This window comes from Sorghum bicolor, chromosome 10 (assembly GCF_000003195.3).
Source record: "Sorghum bicolor cultivar BTx623 chromosome 10, Sorghum_bicolor_NCBIv3, whole genome shotgun sequence".
Lineage (NCBI taxonomy): Eukaryota > Viridiplantae > Streptophyta > Magnoliopsida > Poales > Poaceae > Sorghum > Sorghum bicolor.
The window spans coordinates 56,018,920-56,040,690 of record NC_012879.2 but is presented as its reverse complement, the minus strand read 5'-3'; the positions used below and the strand labels follow the sequence as shown (position 1 = coordinate 56,040,690).

The following is a 21,771-nucleotide window of genomic DNA, read 5'->3' as shown; positions in this document are numbered from 1 at the left end:
TCACAACAAAATGAATGGTACTTTTAGTATTTATTACTTTTTAGACAAACGAACATGCTCTTAGAGTCAAGACACTATATTTTTTACTGAACATATTTAAAAATATATAAATGTTGATATTGTATTATATATATATATATATATAGTCTAGTTTAATTTAAAATTGGTTGATTTACATTTATTTTGCGACACAGGAAAAAACGTTCATGAATTGTAAAGAGGAGTTGGTTGGCCGCTGCATCCATCCATCCACTGACAGATACCTGTACGTACGAGAGATATTTTAGCGACAAAGGCAAGACGCGCGACGATTCTTTCGGCGACTGTTCGGCGACGAACCCAACCCAACAGAAGATCGTCCCGGCCGACGTGGCGGCACCTCGTCGGCGGATCAGATTTGGCCGAGGGAGGACGACCGGAAATGCCCCCGGGACGTGCGGCTGGTGCTGGTCACGAACCGGGAGAAGCGACGGCGACAGCGACCAAGCCGGAAGCAGAGCCACTCGCGTCTGCCAGCCACGAGTTTTCTGAGGTCGCCGCCGCGCCATGCCAGCGCGACGTGACGCGTAGGCTCCCTCCATGTTTGATGGCTGCTGGCTCGTGAGGACGGACTCTGAACCGCGCGAGCCGCGCGCCACGTCTCTGGCCGGTGCGCCCTGAACTCCGGTGACCGACGCATCTTGGCCGTGCCAAGAATCAGAAGCGTCCAGAACTAGCGTGGTGTATACGATGCACATCCACGCGTGAGAAAGGTAGGTGCAAATGCGTTCTTTTTTTTTTTTTGTTGAACGAAACGTAGGAGCTCTTCGTCGCAGGTACAGGCACACACAGAGTATCCAGTTTAGCTTTAGCATCTGCCAGTAGGGGTTGATGGAGCAGTAAGCTTAACCCATCCAGGTCGGCGTTCACGGGACTAGCAGATCAACGGCAGCCACACAAAACCATCTGAATGTATGGGCCAATGAGGTGATACCATCAGATGCACTATTATTATAATATGGTCTATTGATACGTGTTGCATCTTAGCCCACTTGATTAAGTGATGTATTAATAATAATGCCTTTCGATCAATCAGGGAGAGCCACAGGACTCGGGGCCTGAAATGCTCGTTTGCAGAATGCAACCGCGCTGGTGCGCAGTTACCCGACGAAACTGACCGATACATGCATCGCATCGATGGCCAGTGAGAAAGAATCGAGAAGGTGCCGGCATCGATGGCGAATTAGACGGCGTCGCTAGCGAGGATGCGTTCGCTGTGCTGCGGTAACAAACCACTCTTTGAACTGAGGTATAAGTTTTTCCTCAAAAAAAACTGAGGTATAAGTTTAAAAAAATGTTAAATATATACTTTCTCTGTTCTAATTATAAGTCATTCTAGCTTTTCAAGATAAATGGTACTCCCTCCGTACCCATAAAACAAGTCGTTTTGGACAAGGTTTGCGTTAAACATTGAGAATATAAATCATGAATAACTATTAAGTTATTGGGTTTGAAAATATAAAAATCATATGAATAGATTTGTCTTGATAAATATTTTTATAAAAATAAAAAGTCGAAGTTAGATTTTAGAGATCATGTCATTGTCCAAAACGACTTGTTTTATGGGTACGGAGGGAGTAGTAAAAACTTTCGCTTCTATTAAAAAGCAACAGCCAAAAAAGAGAACCTGTCCATAGTAGCTACCCCAGCCGTGGTTTTAAGGCTTTAAGCATCTGTCCCGCCTCACAGAAAAATATGCAACCTGTGCCAACCACATGGCATGATCGCCAGCCCCACCAGCTCCAAATTAACCAACGTCGCAGTTCTCAGACCAATGTGTCCACGAGGCACTGCATACAGCAAGCATCCTGTGGCTGGGCAGATGCGAACTCGTCGTTGTCCAGACGGAGTTCGCAGCTCTCATGATGGTAAACTTTGATTATTTTTTTAGTGGAATGATGGTAAACTTTGATGCTGTTGATATTTAAATTGGGCCTAGACTAATTTTACAATCAGTCCAGCAGTTTTAGCACAATTCAAGAGAAACTCTATTATATAAAATTATACCACATCGGTTTTCTAAAGGATAAGACTATTCCTACTCCATATAAAATATAGATATACGTCCAATTAAAATATCCAACTACACAGTCCGTCCTTTTATCAACCTACTACAGTACTATAGCTATACTAATTTTTACGCCTCGTCTCTTCCAACACCTTGCCGTTCTACGTGTCTCTCGGCGGGATTTGTGGACGTTTTAGGTGGCACGTCGAGATTTGTGGACGTTTTAGGTGGCATTGCCGATTCTAGGACACCCCATGTATGTTTCACCAACTAGTCTTTCCGGAAGGCGTTTGTAGATTTATTGGCCAAACAAACGAGCGGCAATCGGCTCCGTCGACCTGATGATCAGCCTTGTCATTTAGACCTCCCTTCGATACGTGTTTTAGCCGTTTGCAACACGAAAGATCTAGCCCTTACCGGTATATGACCTGAATCAGCATCAATAGGATTCCTCAAAAAAAATCAGCATCAATAGATACATACTGGTTCAGAGTTTTATGAAAACAAAAATCACAGCTGATAGGCCTCCTTGTTTAGACCTCCCTCCGCTATGTGTTTTGGTGGTTTGCAGCCCGGAAGATCTAGTCTTTACCGGTATGTGACCCGAATCGGCATTAAAAGATACATACTGGTTCGGAGTTTTGCGAAAACAAAAATCAGTAATAATAATCGTGAAAAGTAGAAGCAAGTATGAATCAAGTCGTCAAACTAAGTCCATTCTCTTTTTTATCACGGCTTGAGGTTGTTTGTATGCAAGGTGCAAAACACACCTATAAACGGACAACTGACGGGAGGAGGAATCTGACAGAGACCGCAGGCATCCACCGGAGACCATGAAAGGCTACCATCAACCTCAACCACATGATGCCGTGAAAGAATCGACAGACCGGGAAGCAGAAGTAGCCGGACCATACCAACCAAAAGACCCAAGTCTCAGACGCAACCAACGCCTACGTCTACTTCAAGATACTCATATAAACCATAATGTTCTTGGAAGCTTGCTGAGAAATTAAACTCATGAGTCACGATGCATACCTGATTGTGTCAGCAAGAACATATGCAGCGAAGGGAACCCAATGCAGCCACAGCTTTTCTGGTGGAGCTGGAAAATCGAACGTCTTCATGAGTCATTATGAACAAAATTGACACTACAATTTTTTTCCTGCATTGCAGAAAAAAAAATCGAATGTCTTCATGGTCACTATGAACAAAACTCACACTATGTTTTTTTTCCTGCATTGCAGAAATAGATCCACAGATAAACATAAATTTCAGCAGGCAAGATGGAAGGAGAACGCCAGAGTTTTACAGCAGTAACCAAATCATCTCTATTCTCTACAAGCAGTAAAAGGCTGACAATTTTTCTTCGACTGCTGAGAGTAGATCCATCCAACATGATAAACAGGCGAATAAGTAAATGACTAGCTTTAGAGTAACCAATTTAACCAATTTAACGAATTCCTGACTATTAGTTACAAGAATTCAGGGTGTATATATATATATATATATATATATATATATATATATATATATATATATATATATATATATATAAAATCATGTCTGCAAATAATTACATAGATTTGATCATCAACAACCAGGTGCACAAATGGCGGCACCTCCACTCTCCAGCCATGTGTAAATGAAATTCCAATTTGACATGAGTTAGTGTAGAATGCTCTCTGAGGAAAATACATCTTCACAATATTCTCCTCAGATTGTGGCAAGACAATTATCTTCCCAAAATTTTGTACAACACGCAACTTCAGACATTGGTTTGTATTGTATGCCCTCCATGTTTTTTTTGTTACTCTGATTCCTCACCAGTAGCATTTACAAGTCTAGCTGGTCTTGTAAAATTTCAGACATTGTTTTGTATTGTATGCCCTCCATGTTTTTTTTGTTACTCTGATTCCTCACCGGTAGCATTTACAAGTCTAGCTAGGTCTTGTACAATTTCAGACATTGGTGGCCTGAACTCTGGCTGCCGCTGCATTATGAAAGATTCAGATCAGATCAGACACATGATCTCTTGATCCTAAATGCTTTGTGCAAATAGTCAGATGGAACGTGCTGCTTAGATATTGCAGACTACAATGAAAGGACAAAGAAGAAAGCAAATTTGAATTACCTGGATACAGCGGCTGATTATGTCAGCAAAACGTGACAATGCTTTCTCAGAACATTGTCCATGTATAGATGGGTCCACCATCTTGGACAGGGATTCAATGTCATGTAGCTGACAACTGGCCCATCTAACAAGATGTTGCTCATGACGCGGCCGTGAACTGCGTATTTTCACATAAAACGGGTATGTCAACCAGAAAGCCATTTTTAACTTCTTTTGTACTGAACAAAAAATATCTGAAACGACTAGGAAAAGATACTGGTTAAGCTTAGGCCTTTTGCTTTCAGTAACCCCTTACCTATCATAAGGTTTACGCCCAGTAAGAAGTTCCAGCATCACTACACCAAAGCTGTAGACATCACCCCTTTCTGAAACGACCCCAGAATCCTGGAACTCAGGTGCTTCGTAGTTCAGTAATGCACGCATCCGACCTGACAGCTGTAATGAATAAACAACAGCTGTGAGTACACTTGCAATTTCTGCCCTTCAGCACAAGAAGATGCATTTTGTCACACCTCAGCAACATGAAACAAACTAAGTCAATCATTTGTGATGAGACTAGGAAAGCATTAGGCATCAACTATGAGCAGACAAGGCAATCAACATCTTTACATAAATCAGAATTTAGTCGCTTCCAAGTTCAAACCAAAGGGTTATGTCCTATGTACCATTTTGTAACGAGTTGAGCCAAAAGCTGACATAGATCTATGTCAGTCAGGATCTGGTTACTCAGCTGAACTACAAGGAGTTGCTAGAGAAGTGGATATATTATCACCATACCATCATCCCTGTTGTTCAGACCTTAGTAGCATATTACATGATTTTTTGCCATGAACATTTAGCTACTCTGTTCCAGGCCTTTCAATTTGTTTTATCGAACATGCAGGAGAACTATGTGTCATTGCACTAATAGAAAGTGGTTTAATTACATACCAAATCCACATTGGGGTTACTCTTTTGATTAAATTCACCAATTTGTGACCTTTTGATTAACATCTACCGCAGCCACAGCCACTAGACCTAGCGCAGCGCTGAAGGTTCCACAGGGCCTTTGCACCCACCATCAGTAAAGCATATTAGCTTGCTATGAACAACAGAATAGCTAAAGGATTAAAATGTCTTTTATGTAAAACATTGAGAGGATAGAAATGTTGCAATAGGAAATTGTAGTAGCTAAGTTGATTACAATTTACAACATGGGAAATCCCTGGCTTGTCAACACAAACTATCCTACAGTGAACAAGTAAATGTTACGCCTGATAAGTGATAACACTATTAACCACTAACACCGGTGGATCAAGAAGATGGTATTCTAATTTTGAGTTTGTGAGCAATTCAAAGACTGGGCATGATGAAAAGATGTAAATAGAACCATGATTGCATTATCCCCATTTTTAGGTGTTCTAAAAACATGAAACATCTACATCGATACTACAGCTTACCTGAGTGACTGAACTTGATGGCATCAATTCTGCCAGTCCACATTCAGCAACACACACTGAGAATTTTTTATCAAGGAGCACATTAGCTGGTTCAAAATTCTGGTGCACAATTGGAGGTTCGAAGTTATCATGGAGATACCTGCAGTAAAAGTTAATTGGAAAATAAATTGACAGAAAGCTCAATTGCTTTAAAAAACACCATATGTGGATTATTATGCTGATAATAGAATAATATTTTCACTTACTCTAAGGCTTTTCCTGAACCAAGAGCAACCTGTAGGCGGGCATTCCATGACAGTGCACTTTCAGAATCCTCTCCATCATGAAGGGCATCATCTAGTGTCATTCTGCTGAAGTGATTGTACACGAGTAACCTCTGCCCATATTCAGCACAGTATCCGACTAATTCAAGAATGTTAGGATGCTTGATATCTGAGATACATTCAACCTGTTCTAGGAAGTCATCTACCGGTATTCTTCCATTAGCATTGTCAATCTTCATAACCTCCAACAACTACATAAAAAACAATAATACTAGCTTAATATTTGAACTGAATGCTGAGCATAATGACTGCTCTTTCATCAAGACAGGTAATACTTAGTTCGTACCTTGCCATCAGGAAGCTCTGCTAGGTACACCCTTCCTAATCTACTCTCCCTTATCACATTCTCCTCTCTGAAACTATTTGTATATTGCTGAAGAGATGCAACAGAGAATGGTGTGGCAGAAGTCCGGCTACTTGTCTTTGTTGGAGGACTATTTCGCTTTTCTGGTGGAACAATAGGATTTGCAACAACTCTTTCAATTGGGGGTAATGGCGGTGGAGGAGGTGGTGGTGGTAGAGAAACAGGAAACAGATCTGAATCTGTTTGATCAAAGTTAATTATGTGCTCCTTTTGGTTTTCGGGAGACTTCTTTGGGAGAGCTGTAAACAATAGCACGCAAACTTTCAGACATTTGTAGTTGGTGAATATAACTTAGATGCACTTTGTCACAAAGACTTGTACCTGCCGCAGATGAATTTAGTTCATGGCCCCTCCTATCAAGTGCCTCACCTGGACCTATCAAATAAACCAATTACATGAACACCAAAAATAAACAGAAAGCTATATAATACTGGGATGAAATGTTTACCTCTTTTAACATCATTGCTTTGTTGCACTGGAGGTGTCTTGATTTGTGGTTCAACCCTATGATGCACCCTTGCCAGCTGACTTCTATTATGATCATATCTTGACTGTCTCTCTTCGTACTTGGATAGACAAAATAATACTAGGAGGACTATGATAATAAACAGCACTACTCCGGCAAGAACAGAGCCAACAATCTTGAGGGTTGATGCATTGTGTTTTTTAGATGATGAAGTGCTGTCTCGGGTAGTTGATCCTTCAGAAGAGTTTGGGGTTGTTTTAGGTGGGGGAGGAGTTCTTGAAGGAGATGGGGGTGCTGGTGCTGGGGGCGTTGAATTTGAAGTGGTAGGTGCTGGTGTTGGCGTTGGAGCTGGTGTTGGTCCTGCTGGTGTTGGAGTTGGTGCTAGTCCTGTTGAAGGCGGAGATGCAGATGGGGCTGTGCTGGTATTGAATGGATTCCCGTCCTTTCTGTGATCATATACTATTAGTCATTTAGCATGTCATATAGATAACTTATCTAACTAATAATTATATATTTGTCTAAAAGATGAAATAGCATTGCTACAGACAACAGAGTGGAGGTTTAATGAGGCTGATTTAAGGTAAACGTGAAAGGAAGACGGTATCTCACTTGAAGTTCGGTATGTTAAGTAAACTTGCAGGCACCGGTCCAGAAAAAAGATTATTTTCTATGTTCCTGTTCAAAGTCAGGAAAGTATATATTAAAAAATGCAGACAGTTAATGATCAAAGCAATGTTTTCAATATAAGAGGTCAGAGCTATATGTGGTTTTAATTTTACAAGAGCTGAGCAGCTATATTGCATTAATGCAGAGCTTGACGTGGACTGCTTAACGCTTCCTTAGTGCTGATTTAAGTGCTCATTTGCAAGATCATGGTAAATGAGCATGAGTTGCTTTCTCCAAAGAAGAAAACCCTATCGAGATATCATTACCTCCAGATATTAGTGAGTGGCACATGAGAGAAGTGCAAGTGCAACATACTATGAGAAGGCAGCAAGAGATAGTTTGTTAAATTTGTTAACTCCTTTAGCAACCGAGCGCAAGCTTGTGGAGTGTTAGCCATCAGCCAATCACGATCTGCTAAACTATTGTTCAAGTCAAACATGTAGTGGCTGAAGCCAATATGAAATGTTACACTCTTTGGAAGATGGAAATTGACACCACATCGTATTGCAATACCATATACATTAGGGAAAGCTCGACATATAGGATAAGTTATGTAACTGAGAAGATAATGATAAACAGCATGCGTTCAATTATCAATACAAATGTAACAGAGCAACTATGGGACAAAAGCTATGAGATCGAGGTATTACAAGTCTTTCAGTGGGAGATCCTGCAAGACGTTTAGGGTCCCAGACAGTTGATTATCTTGCATGTGCCTATCGTAGAAGAGGTGGAGAAGAAGGAAATAAGTTTGGGAAAACAAAGATAGGAAAATAACATAACAAAGGCCACAGAAGAAGAAAACTTACAATGAAGTCAAAGATGCCAAGCTTTTCATTGAAGATGGTAACACGCCAGTCAAGTTGTTCGAAGAAATATCCCTGTAAAGCAAGTGCAGATGGTATTGGTCCATATCTGCACAAATATGTCTTGCAAATTTACAAGTCCAATGAGTGAATGTAGGAAACAGGACACATCTTACAAATTTACAAGTCTATTGAGTGAATCAAAAGCTTCTGGTAGGTCTCCATTTAGACTGTTGCCGTTGACTGACCTGGGAAAACAAGGGCCACACAGCATGTGGTTTACATACCAAACCAAACTAACATGAATAATATCTTGCATATACGTGTATGTGTGTGTGGTGGTGATGGTGTGTGTGTGTGTGTGGGGGGGGGGGGGGGGGGGTATTACATGGCTGTTAAGTTTCCAAGTTTTGACAGTGAACTTGGGATGCTTCCAGTAAGTTGATTAGCAGAGAGGAAACTGTAGCAAGAGAAAACACAGATCATTCCATGAAATTAATGGTCTCAAAGGCTGAAAGGGACTGCAGAAATGATCAATGAACATACAGACTCTGCAATGTAACAGGTAGGTCCTCCGGTATGGTTCCACCAATATTATTGTTGCTAAGCTCTCTATAGATAAAATAAATTTATTGGTCAGACACTCAACCTGTATATGAGGAGGGCATAAACTCAACCGGTAGAAAATATTCTAATTTAGACTGCAGCATAGTGTTGATCAAGGCACAAGGATATGATGAAAAACCTAAAATAATGAGTAACAAATTTAGTGTGAACATCCTTACATGCTGGTGATGGAAGTGAAGTTTCCTAAACTTCCCAGCTGTCCTCCCAAGTTTGCAGCATTCATGGTTCTAGAAACAGTGAGTTGATAATGGTGAAACGTAAAACAAATATAATAGATAAAAGGAAATGCAATGAAGAACCTGACATACATTCCAGTTATGGAAGAGCCGGTACACACAACACCCTGCCAGCTCTCACCACAGGGGTCTCCACCATTTCCAGTCCATCCAGGAAGAAGTGGTGATCCCAGTGAAATGTACAGTCCGTTTATGGCAGAGACTGCAGATGATAAAAGAAGCAATTAGCATTGAGTAACCCTTAGAAAAAAGAATCCACACTGCCTGCATTGCACAACACCTGACCTCAAAAAAGGCATATAAAATAAGATTTTGCACTTCCAAGGCATATGTAAGTTCAATAATTCTAGGAATATGATCCCACCTCAATACTTAATAATTGACTAATGAACCAACTACATCCAGCACTAATCAATATCATTGTCAATTAGACTACCATCCTGGGATCCCAACATGAGTAGGGCCCTCACTACGTGCACTATCTGCAGTACCATCATCAATGTGACAATTAACACAAGCAGTATGGTTAATGCTCCCGTGCTGTTTCTATTGTACTGATAGCTTAATTAACAAACCGTCCTGCTACTAGTACGGCTAACATAATTAGCAAACCATCATCTTCTCCTGCATCAGCATGTTATCAAATATCAATATCCCACGGATCCAATCCAACATGCGAGCAGCCCATCCACGTCTGTCATTGCTGTCATAAGAGATAAGACAGGAGCAGAGGACAGGCAGCTTGTTTCGATAACGCCCGAAAAGTCCCTTTCGTTATCCCAGCCGAGAGGGACGGCCCGCGTGGTACAAACCAGCAGAATGAAAACACCAAGCGATCCAACAAATTACAGCCGCCCTGCACTAGCAAGCAGACATGATTGCAGGTCCGATGACAGTCGAGCGAGCGAGCGAGCGAGCGAGGATGTTGGGTTCGCTCACGGAGTCGAGACGAAGTTGTAATAATCCGCAAAAGCAGAGGCCCTCCTCATTCCTCACTTTTGTCACCACACACACACCACAGTCCACAGCAGCGCCGGCACCGACATAATTTCACCGAACCGCACCGCACATATCCTTAACTACAGTGGGCAGGCAAGCGAGAAAGCAAAGTGCGAGAGCAACGCGAACCGCCGCTCCCCCAGCAGCACACAGACAGCTGCACAACACGCCGCCAGCACCGCACAGAATCAATCCGATCCCGCTGCTTGGGTGGCTGGATGCTTCGCTTCGCTTGGCAGTACAGTACAGTACCACCGACAAGACCGGAACAACGACAACCCACCCGCGCACGCAAAAACCCCAAAACCAGCGCACGATCGAGCCAGCTAGCACGAGCGGCGGCGATGGCGAAGCGGTAGTCCACGGTTCGCTGCGAGCAGAGCAGGCGGGGAGGGGGGAAAAGCACGAGGGAGCGTTACCGTCGGCAGCGTCGGTGACCGCGCGCACGAGGCTCGGCGCGGCCGCCAATGCGACGAGCGCCAGCAGCAGGAGCAGGCCGGCGCCGCGGCGGCGCTCCGGTGCCCGCTGCATGGCCTGGCTCAGTGGCTCCCAATTCCCAACGGGCCGTCGATCACACCATTCGAGCGTGGTCGCCGCGCCCCCACAGTCGGATCGCAACCGCTCAGAGGCCGCCGCCGGTCGCCCAGATCCGCACGCGCTTGGAGCAATGGGGGGGCCGTGAGGTGACGCAGAGGGGAGGAAGGGTGTGGAGGAGGAGTGGACGGACGGAAGCGACGAGGCGGAGACAGAGGAGATGATGGTTGTGGACTTGGACTTGGGGTGGTGTGCTGTGGTATGGGACGGAGCTGGGACGAGCAGCGACGCAACTGGCAAGGCAAGTAGCGCGCGGGCGCGGCTCGGCACCAGCAGGCAGCAGGGGTGGGGAGGAGAGGGAGCACGCAACGCACCGCAGCGGGCAGCGGGCGTAAAAAAGGTGGGCAGTGGAGTGGGGCTCGCTTGCGTTGCCTCGGCGGCGTTGGCCGAGACACGGCACGGAGGGTGGTCAGTGGTGGGCTTTGTGTTTGTTTACTGCGTGGGATGTGGGATGCGTTGCCGGGATGGGGATGATCGGCTCACGTTAGCGCCTGGCGCGGGGCCCGGGTGACGAGGCGTGGGGGGGACTCGGGCGGGGCGGGGGATGCCGATGCCGCCGTGGTCGCGGCTGGCTGGTCCTCGGAGGCAACAGTGCCGCGTCCGGCGTGGACCGCGGGGGGAGGGAGCGAGCATGTGCGCCCGCCTGCGCGCGGGGACGGACGGAGGTCGCGGTCGCGGTCTGCGGCTCTGCGCTGCGCCACCCTCCCGGTCCCGGTCGCCCCTCGTGGGCATAGCTGTTCTTGCCGGGTTTTTGTTTTGTTTCGTCCTGTCCTGCCCCGCTAGCGGCTGGCCGGCCGTGTTTCGCCTGGTTTAGGACGGGGGCACCAACTACCCCGGCCACAAGTTGGAACGTGACCTCGATCTGCGTTTACGACTGCCTGGTAGTACTAGCTGCGTGTTCTAGTTCTAGTAGCTCCTCTCAATAGTAGCCGGGAGTCCCTCTGGAGTCTGGAGACCGAAGGGGCCAGGATCCTTCCAAAACCGGGTTGATCTAGACATGCAGTACAACGTCGATTTGACGACCTCGGCCGCCGAGGCTACGGGAGAGCGAAACCACCTCGGCACTGTGTCTGTGTGTGTGTGTGCACTTGACCGGTGACCTCGTCTACTTGAGCTGCGTCGTCGTTGACTGATCGTTGAGTTAAGAGGTGTCTACATTGCTCTCTCTCTCTCTCTCTCTCTCTCTCTCTCTCTCTCTCTTTCAAAACAAAAAAAAAAGGTTATCTACGTTGCTCTTACCTACTGCTATCCTCCGCACATTAACTCGTGATATTCAACCTGTTGTCAGAGCTCTTCGAGATCCAGGTAGCACACTTGAAGCTTTTATAATGAACCAAGCTCATTTGAACATCAAGGTTTAATCCAAATTTAAAAACAAAATAGCTCAACAAAGTACACGTGCGTCCACCCATAGCTTTAGCTCTAAAACTTTCTAGTGCACGCGATGTCCGTCTAAGTTAGGACTTCTCAAGTGGCAAAATAAAACCGACTCACTATCTAGCTAGCACAGAAAAAAACCAATTCAACCTCTAGAGAATGCGACCCACTGATGAGTGAGAGAAGATAATCCAATTCAACATGTCGAGTTCACTCCTATCAAATATAAAATTGTTTCTTGGAGTAAGGGAGGGAAGAGCTAGCCTATCTAATGCCTAGCTCCTGCACTATATAACTCGTTTGTTTATTTACGTATTAATCTAGCTGCTTGGTTTAGCTAAAAGTCGACTCTTTCGCAATATGATGTGGCTCGTTTTTTTTTTTTTGACATGCACCGACTCACCACTGTTGATACCCTTAAGGCCTTGTTTGGACGTAGTCGGATTCACATCAATCCACATGTGTTGAGGTGGATTGGAGTAGAATTTGAACTAAATTCCACTCCAATCCACACCAACACACATGGATTGAAGTGAATACGACAACATCCAAACAAGGCCTAAAGTGATTTAGAGGGTGTTTGGTTCCCCGCCACAACCTGCTGCCTCAGGTTCGGCTTGCCACCCGCAGATGGTAGCCGTTTGGTTCAGGGTTCAGACATGGCAGCTACAAACTTTCTCTATTATAAATCCCACCACGGCCAAGGCGCTGGTTTTAACCACCACAGGTTAGGCGCCGCCACACTCGCCACGGAATGTGTGGCCGTGAACCAAACGTCCCCTTAAACATCTACGTTCAATCCAAATTTATAAAACAAAATAGCTCAAATAAATGCACCCACTCATCACGTCCAGCTAGAGATGACTCACAAAGTATTCTTAGAGCTGACGTTTGCGGCCTAGTACATTTACACGACTTCAGAAACCACACGGTCGTCTAGGCACAAAAGTTCTACATCGATGGCTCCACGTCAGGACGTTGTTGCGGAAGAAATTGCCAAGTACTTAGCATCTTGTGGTTGTGGTGACTTCACTAACCAACAATTAATTGATATACTCCTCCTCGAGCTCTAGGTCAACCGTAGAAGTTTAGAATTAGAACCGTTCCAAGCTAGCCTCATCATGGATGCGAGACTAATGCCATGGAAATTGCAGTGCTTGCTACGGTCAACTACGGTTCCTGAACAACCAAGCGCTAGAAAATGACGAGACGAACGAAACACGGCCAGGGACACCGAGAGAGACCTGCAGCACCTCCTTTCGCTTCCCGTTGATCAGGGGCGAAAAATAATGGGATCGGAGAAAAGAATCAGCACGTCGCCATCTTGGAGTGAAAGGGTATGATCAGTATATGATATGAACACTTGTCACTTGAGTGACACTTTGGGGCAACAATGGATGGAATTCTACAAGAGTGATGACAAGCACATCCTTATCCCTGCATCTGCATGATGAGTTGACTAATGAAACGAGTAATAACCCATACTAAGAGCATGTTTGGATACAAGAGCTAATTGGTCTCAAAATTAGCTAAAATTGGTCCTAGTGCATCTAAACAAGAGAACTAATTAATAGATGAGGTAATTTTTTAGCCAGGTCTTCAATTTGTTAGCCAACTAGTTGGACAATTCACAGTAAATTTGGGCTAATAATTTTTAGCTCAACTAGTAACTAGCTCTACCTTAGGCCAGTCTCAATACATAGTTTTATAACACAGTTACCAAGACTATAAACTAGGTAACCGAGTCATAGAAGTTTCATGGGGATGAAACTCCTCTCATCTGACTCCTTCATTTAATGACCCTGTCAAGTCAGCAATTTTACTTATGTGGCACCCTATATATTTAATGTGCATGACACTCTCATGAAACATGCATTGGGACTGGCCTTATCGATCCAAACAGGCCTTTAAATATAGTTATGTGCTGTGACAAGGCGCTTAATATTAATTAATGGAGGCAGCCGGGTTTAATTGCGTGCAGGAAGGACGACGGCTTAAACAAACTGTGGATCTCACATCACTCGTGCATATGCGCGCGCGTACGAGGCAGACACACATTCGTCGTCCTGTGAGATCGACGATTTGGGCATTTGATTAGTGCGTGTGTTAGCGTGTAGGAGATGTAGGTGGAGTGGTCCACTAGGACATGCAGAATCTTTTGTCACGACCCTGAGACGTTCACTCACCACGGTTTCTTATTAATTAAGCCCGATTTGCAACTGACGTCCACTCACCACTAGGGCTGAACACTGAACTACTACTACTACAATAGCATACTGTACAGTCTATATTTTTCTATATTTTAATGGTAAAATTAGCATGCATCCTACTATAATATAATTAAACAAAACAGTGCACGGAACCGTAACACTTGTATATTTAGTGATCATCAGAGAGAAGATGATGCCATGGATATACAGACGCAAGGCACGTTTCGTGCCCGTGAGGCCGTGACATGAGAGAGATTCTTGTTTCCTCTTCGCGGCAAGCTATCAGATCGACCAACCAGGAGTACGGCGGAGGAGCCTTTGCTGCGCTTGAAACATCTCCTCTCGTATTCTCTCGTCCACCACCACCAGCTGCTGCTTTGACCTTCTGGATAACCAACCTCTAGAGGGCTGATGGTGGCACGAAAATCGCCGCAGCTTTATGCTATGCACAGCGCACCTGGCTTCGGAAACAAGCCGCGTATCTCCGTTGTTTGCGTCCGGCGATGCGGCGAGAGATCATCATGTTTTTGTTTCCCTAGCCGGCTAGCCATTAGCCAAGCCAGACAGACGCACGTCACCGGCCACCGCTTTGTGGACTTTTCACTAGCCTACTAGTCTCTCCTGTCAAAGTAACCCAACGGATTAAAGGGTATGTTTATTTTTATTTATATATAAAAACCAAAGCAAAAAGGACCGAGAGAGAGAGAGAGAGAGAGAGGCGCAAAGCATAGCCAAGCCAGCCTTGCCTAGTGGCGCGGCTGCCTGTGAAAGTTCCTGAATCCTCTTTGGGTCACGAGAACTTTGGGGCCGGAAGCCGGATCGCCGGAAGAGTGAGTGGATCACCGTCGCACGCCAGGCATAGATAGCACGTCACCGGCAGACCAAAGTGTAAAAAAAAGCTCACTTGGGCTCTGTCATCTGGAAGAAGCCTTTCTTGGATCTTGACCGCTTGTAATCATAGTCCTTTAAAGATTAGCAGTAAGAGTCACAGTCACATTGCTCCAGATAAATTGAGAAGAACATTGGCGATGCTCAGGACGAAACAGAAACATAACAAGAAATCGTATCTCGAGAAGGAAACTAAACTCCATCCACATGGTCACATGGATGACCTAGGCACCTAGTAGTGCTTGAACAAGAGAGAGTGCTGGAGCTGGAGTGCTGGACTGATGTGGTGGTGCTAGTCTAGTGGGGATGGGCATGATGGGAGGCAGATTAGTGTGTTGGTAAAAGGCCTTTTTGATAGTACGACTCCTGAAGAATCGAGGTGGGCATGAGATTACAGCTCCCAAACGGGGGGACAAAAGGAAGTGGGCTGAGAATCAGCTCGGAACGAAAGTTCCGTCATGGTTTCCCAATTTAGGCCCCAGCTCTACTACCCCAAGGAAAAGGTTCTGCAGTAGCCGAAGTGATCATTACGGTGGGGCAGTGTTTTTTGTTGTGTTTCTCGTGTCCGCTCTTCATTGGTTCTGGATGAGAGTATCTATCTACTGCCTTCTTCACTTTAGCACTCAAACGCCTCGTCAAAGAAGGCTTCAGGTTCACTGAACTAGCTACACTCCATGTCCGTCCATTGTCCATGGAGCATCTAATCTCTTTTGTAGAGGAACAACAAGAATTAACAAAGAGATAGTGGGAATCAACAGAAAAAGGCAAGTATTCTTCCAAACAAATGAATAAATGATTGTGATTGCACGGACAGATTGTTCAAACAGAGTACAGCCCATGAGATGCTTCTGGCGCTATTTTACACTCAGTTCCACCCGGGCATCTGCTGAATCTAGAAACAAATGAAGCCATCATTAACTTATCTACCGCTAAGCGCTCCCCATCGCCTCCCTGGATTATTCGGTTACAATTACAATCTCTTCAAGCTCTTCTTCCTTGCATCCATCTTCTTCTTATCAACTGGAACTTTGACAGCATGTGGCGCGTCCTTCTTGGGCGCGGCGGATGCTCCTACAACAGGATCAGACGTAGCAGCATTCTGATCCAGTGAGTTTTTACCTAATGCTTTGGCTGCAGCAGACGTAGATATCGCTGCTGAAGCCAAAGGTGTGTTCTCACCGAGAACAGTATTGGACTGGCCCACATTTAGAGCTGTGGTTGACTCAGAAATAACTCCACTCTTCGATTTGTTCTTGGGTTTAATTGCGTGGATGCCAGTGTATAGCCTACATACACAGCACAGAAATGGTCATCAGGAACTCGTTACAGCTTCAAAAGATGCTTCAGTATGAGATGATCTGACACATGTAATTGTAGACAGTGCTTGCACCAATCCTAATAATGTGATCTTCAACACAAAGAGGAAAAATGTTGAGTGCTAGTTTAGGCTGATAACATGAAATTGAAAGCGAACCTTGCATGCCGTGCGTACTCCTCGTAGTTTTCAAGTAACATCTTTCCAGCTTGTTCATTGAGGGCAGATTCAGGAAATGGTTCGATCAGAAGGCATCTCACTACCTGACAAACGTGTAAAAAAAAACAACCAATAGTAAGTCCACGGCATGTTGTGACGAATTGACGATATTTGGACCTCTGAGATAGATCAGACTTGAAAATTGACTACAGACAGGTAACACATTAGCAGTAGAATATGGACTAAGGGTGAGTGTGCTGTACTTTCAACTTACCAGCAGAACATGTCTTAATCCAAGACCAGGATTCCAATCCTTCTTCAGTGTATTCACACATATCTCACCACCAGTCGCTATGTTTGGATGGAAAATTTTGGTCAAAAAGAATCCTACAAGTAAGTAGAAAGCCAAAGATTTTTAGTTAAATGCTTTACTAAAAGGGAAAAAAACTACTATGGAAGATTCTCAAGGTTTCAAAAGATAACAACCTTTTGGAGGAGAATGAGGGAAGTCACGAGATAGTAATAGTTTCATCCTGAATAATCCATTCTCGTATGGAGTTCCAGCTGCACAATGTTGCGATTCAGATTTTCAAAACATAATTTAAGAAAGTAGTTCAAGATAAAAGGAAACTTAGAAATTTCAAAGCAATTCAAGATCTGTCATAGCCACTGTCACAGGGCAAGCTTCATAATACTTAGCTCTAAACAAATTTCTGTAAAAATCTGTGGACTGACAAAAGACTAACACTATTTACAAAGCAAGCTCAACAGCATGAGCACCATAGATACATGCAAAATTAATAATTGAAGTAAAAGAAATAATGGCAGGTGTAAAACCGATGTATCTTGACAATATCTTACCCGGACCCTCAATATCAGCAAAAATAGTGGTGAAGTCATCATCATTAACACTAACTTTGATCCCTTCTGGAGGTGAGTCATCAAGATTCTTCAACTCTTTAGCCAATTGCCTGATCACATTTGGTGGGAGGTTCTCGTTGGTTGCCTCCAGTGACGTACATATACATATGCCATTGGAATCACGATCAGTTGATCACCCCAGAAAGTAATCCTAAAATGTTAAGTTTTCAGATTCTAACCATCGAAGAAATAGCAGCAGACAGCTTTAAAACCGCTTCTTCAGCAACTTCACTTATAAATCCTGCAGTACCAAAATAACACCTTTGGCGCAAACTCAGCACTGTGCAATTGCAAAATGTATTTATGGTATTAGATACTATTGGAATATAGAAGAACATCACAAAATCAAGTAGGCATTTATAAAAATTAAGGGAAAAAAATCAAAGATGCATAAGGTGCTTAGAATGGTCTTGTGTGTGTAAATTGAACTGTGCCGAGAAGAAAGCAAAATTGCACATAGGAGCACTCAAATAGTTATTTCAGAACCCCAAAATCGAATTGCATGTTCAGTTTCCAACTAAAACAGAATAAAAAATAGTTTTAGGATTTTTGCACATGTTGCTTGCTCTTCGCTGTTGGGCCAATCATCCATATGCTTGCTGCATCTATCCGAGGAAGGTGCAGATCGGACATCAAAGGTACCATGCGGCACCGGCACCTCCCCTCTCCACTTCTGTGGTAGATATGGAAGCACCTCAGGCAGCGGGAAGTGGTCCGGTGCAGACAAGCAGTGGAGCACAGCCTCCTATGCAGTGTGGAGGATAGGTCTCTGTCAGCATCACATGCAAGCTCTAGTTATCTGGATGCAACAGCCAGTGGAGAAGGAAACAAATGAGACTATGAGAGGAGTTGGATGGAATCCAGCCAGTTTTTGTGCCATTGACCGGAACTAGTTATCTCCACGAGTTTTGTGGAGCCATGGCTGGATTTGTTTGAGAGGGTGAGGGAACCTAAAGGAACAGGTAGAACCCTTATTGTATGTAACGGTCAGGAAGAGAGGAATTATTTTTAAGTTGTCTGTGGGACCCACACATATCGAAGCAGACGAACCTTACCCTTCAGTTTGACCACACATTGCGGGTGCTCTTAGGAAACAATTAATATCACTAAGCTTGTATTCTTGGTTCCTGCGGCACATGGTATATCACTAGCTCTTGTAGAGATATATACACCCAACAAAAATGATCTCTGATACGAATATCAAGAACCATTTCCGTGTAAGTGGTAACTTTAACAATGGTACTGAATAAAGAATATTGTCAAATGAATTAGGTATGTAGGTAACTAGGTGTAGACCAGGTGCCAACGGAATGGCATAGAAGCAGAAAAAGGAAAGGAGTACTTCAGGCCTTCAGCACTTCAGATCGACCGAATAATTGAGATGGATATGGAATATTCCATGTCCCAAGTAATTGCAACTTTCTTGATCTATAAAGGAGCCATTTCCACAGCCCAACTAGTCATTTGCTGGCTATCCAAACATCGAAAGAAACTGATTCCTAATAAATATAGCAGCTTCTATAAACCATTGTCCCCTCATACACAGAAGGATACACATGACATGCACAACCACACAAGGCACACGTAAGGGCGACAGTAGCAATTTAATGCTGCTAAGAAATTATGCCCGCAACATCTGCAAACGCCAAGAACTGCAATATATAGCAACATATAAAATACAAAAGAAGTATTAAATATGTGCATAGCACAGTTAAGTCAGACCAATTAATTGCCATTCTGGAAGCAAGTCATGGTTGTCAATTACATTGTTGTTCCATCCTACTGCATTTGTGTCAATCTATCAATGGGGGCATTTTCACAAGCTATTCATTGTGGTTAAGTGGTTAACAACACAGAGATAGAAAACAGCAATTGCCAACTAAACATAGCAGACTACAATAGCTTGATCAATTGCGTAGGGCGTGCTCCACTTTCCTTACGTCCCTGGCACGGTGAACTTTTCACTACAGCGACACAATGGCAGTCCTAAACCACGTACCAATCCAAGTATTCAACCCCGCCTCATAATTCAGAAATGGATGTCTCTGTTCAGAAATGATCTATGTTGGGTAAAGGAAATGCGAGACCAATCAATTGACGAATCAATTGCCCCCAGCGCACATGGGCACGAGGTTGGCTGAGATCCCATCTGGGTCCCCTCCGTCCAACATAAGAAATTGGCTGCTTACCCCGACGAATGGCAGGAGCCGTAGGACAATAAGAGACCGCCCCTTCTTCGTCACCGGCCTACCACCGCCTCCGGCTGGCTGTACGACCGATAGATCGACGTCGGCCCCCGGCTCGTAGGTACGCAGGCAACGACCTGGGCTGCCGAGGAGCGAACGATGAGGCAATTGAGACTGCTGATAGTGGAGAAGTCTCAGGCGGCGGGGAGGGGCTGGCCGCCGCGCGCCGCCCGGCGGTGGTCCGGGTGGTGGAGGCCTGGACGAGGGGAGGGGGTACGAAACCCTAGGTGCGGCCGTGTGGGAGAAGAGGAAGAGGAGAAGACGAAGGAGCCAGGAACTGGAGATTTGAGAGTCGAGTTGCCGAAACGGGAATTCGGCAACGCAATCCGGGCCTTGTTTAGTTCGGAAAAGTGAAAAGTTTTCGGTACTGTAGCACTTTCGTTTGTTTGTGACAAATATTATTCAATTATGGACTAACTAGAATCAAAAGATTCGTATCGTGTTTTCGTCTATATTTAATGTTTTATGCATTTGCTACAAGATTCGATGTGACGAGAAATCTTGAAAACTTTTTGATTTTCAGGGTGAACTAAACAAGGCCCCGCTAGAGCGATCCGACCGTTGACGTCGAGTGGTCCCCGCCGATGCTGAGGATGGGCCCAGGAGAGATTATGGGTCCACCTGCCGACAGTTTGATAGGCCCCGGACCCGTGGGCCGTGGCTGTGGTAGCCGTTGGTCCTACTCCTGCCCAGCAGCCCAGGCCTCGGATTCGAAATTCCGGCGGGCTGCGAGGAACGGCTGCTCTCCGGCCTGCCGGATCGTGAAGTAGTAGTAGACTTGTTTAGTTCTCAAAATTTTACAAAATTTTTCAGATTCTCAATCACATCAAATTTTTAGATGCATGCATGGAGTATTAAATATAGACAAAAATAAAAACTAATTACACAGTTTGGTCGGAATTGACGAGACGAATCTTTTAAGCCTGGTTAGTTCATGATTGGACAATATTTGTCAAATACAAACGAAAATGCTACCGTGTCGATTTCTCAAAAAAATTTGCAACTAAACAAGGCCTAGTACTACGTGCTAACGTGAAGGTTAATTTGGTACGGAGGTGGAGACAGTGAGACAGAGAGGAAGAGCAACCACAATTTGTGGAGAAGGGGAAGACGAAGCAGCAAAGAAGACTGAGGCCTTATTTAGTTTCAAATTTATTTATAAAATGTGCACCATAATATTTTTATTTGTATTTGACAAATATTATTTAATCATAAATTAACTAGGTATAGATAAATGACGGACCCGTTGATGGGCGATGTTGGTGTTTTACAGGACGATCCGTGTGATAGGATCACTTGAATGTGATTGGTTCTTTACACCCCCCCCCCCCCCCCCAAAAAAAAATTCCAGTCTCGAGATTTTACAGCATAGTGACGTATGAGTACAAGTGCAATATGTTAGTTTTTGCTCTAACCATCTCCAACAATTTATCATTCGGTTTTCTTATCCTTAACTTTTTTAGCAAAATAAGAAAAAACTTTTTCTAATAGTTTGGCATCTTCCCTCCCCATCTTTCCTAATCTCCGCAAATATTTATCTCGAGCGCGCATATATGCGCGCGGTCTAAGAGCGCGTATATGGTTCGTCTAGCAAAAAGGAAGAAAGACTGAACTTCGGGTGAGAAAAAGACAAGAGAGAAAGATCTTGTGGAATGACTTAGGTCTTGTTTAGATCTAAAAACCTTTTGAATTTTAACAGTGTAGCACTTTCGTTTTTATTTAACAAACATTAGAGTAACTAGGCTTAAAAGATTTGTATCGTGATTTACAGGTAAAGTGTGTAATTATTTATTTTTTTATCTATATTTAATGTTCCATGCATATGCCGCAAGATTCGATGTGACGGAAAATCTTATAAAATTTTGGGTTTTTAGTTGCATCTAAACAAGGCTTAACCAGGCTTAACCGCTGCCCACGATCCAAAGAGGTAAAGGCAGCACATCAAACCACCACGTAT

The 21,771-nt window shown here is 44.2% G+C and overlaps 2 protein-coding genes and 1 long non-coding RNA gene across 6 annotated transcripts; 1 reads left to right on the top strand and 2 right to left on the bottom strand.

Annotated features, from left to right (window-relative positions):
• Positions 618 to 3,377, top strand: LOC110431205. Of its 2 annotated transcripts, XR_002448572.1 has the most exons (4): positions 618 to 752; positions 898 to 966; positions 1,076 to 1,288; positions 3,292 to 3,377. It is a non-coding gene; the product is annotated as an uncharacterized LOC110431205 (long non-coding RNA). The 2 variants fall into 2 exon arrangements; XR_002448571.1 differs by having other exon boundaries at positions 618 to 966.
• Positions 3,612 to 11,090, bottom strand: LOC8061570 (protein STRUBBELIG-RECEPTOR FAMILY 3). 2 transcript variants are annotated; one of them, XM_021449940.1, is made up of 17 exons: positions 10,524 to 11,090; positions 9,178 to 9,307; positions 9,028 to 9,096; positions 8,789 to 8,854; positions 8,631 to 8,702; positions 8,419 to 8,490; positions 8,246 to 8,317; positions 8,087 to 8,152; positions 7,380 to 7,445; positions 6,753 to 7,216; positions 6,626 to 6,679; positions 6,227 to 6,543; positions 5,863 to 6,131; positions 5,618 to 5,756; positions 4,474 to 4,613; positions 4,179 to 4,335; positions 3,612 to 4,037 (listed from the first exon to the last, which is right to left on the bottom strand). In XM_021449940.1, the coding sequence occupies exons 1-17, from the start codon at positions 10,633 to 10,635 to the stop codon at positions 3,951 to 3,953; spliced, it is 2,352 nt and encodes a 783-aa protein (XP_021305615.1). In that variant the 5' UTR covers positions 10,636 to 11,090; the 3' UTR covers positions 3,612 to 3,950. The 2 variants fall into 2 exon arrangements, with proteins under 2 accessions (XP_021305615.1, XP_021305616.1); XM_021449941.1 differs by lacking the exons at positions 9,178 to 9,307; positions 10,524 to 11,090 and having other exon boundaries at positions 8,793 to 8,854.
• LOC110431379 (ubiquitin-conjugating enzyme E2 22-like) lies at positions 15,931 to 20,121 on the bottom strand. Of its 2 annotated transcripts, XM_021450461.1 has the most exons (8): positions 19,758 to 20,121; positions 18,124 to 18,313; positions 17,748 to 17,848; positions 17,509 to 17,653; positions 17,134 to 17,211; positions 16,922 to 17,034; positions 16,648 to 16,751; positions 15,931 to 16,459 (listed from the first exon to the last, which is right to left on the bottom strand). In XM_021450461.1, the coding sequence occupies exons 2-8, from the start codon at positions 18,158 to 18,160 to the stop codon at positions 16,144 to 16,146; spliced, it is 894 nt and encodes a 297-aa protein (XP_021306136.1). In that variant the 5' UTR covers positions 18,161 to 18,313; positions 19,758 to 20,121; the 3' UTR covers positions 15,931 to 16,143. The 2 variants fall into 2 exon arrangements, with proteins under 2 accessions (XP_021306136.1, XP_021306137.1); XM_021450462.1 differs by lacking the exon at positions 18,124 to 18,313 and having other exon boundaries at positions 19,758 to 20,111.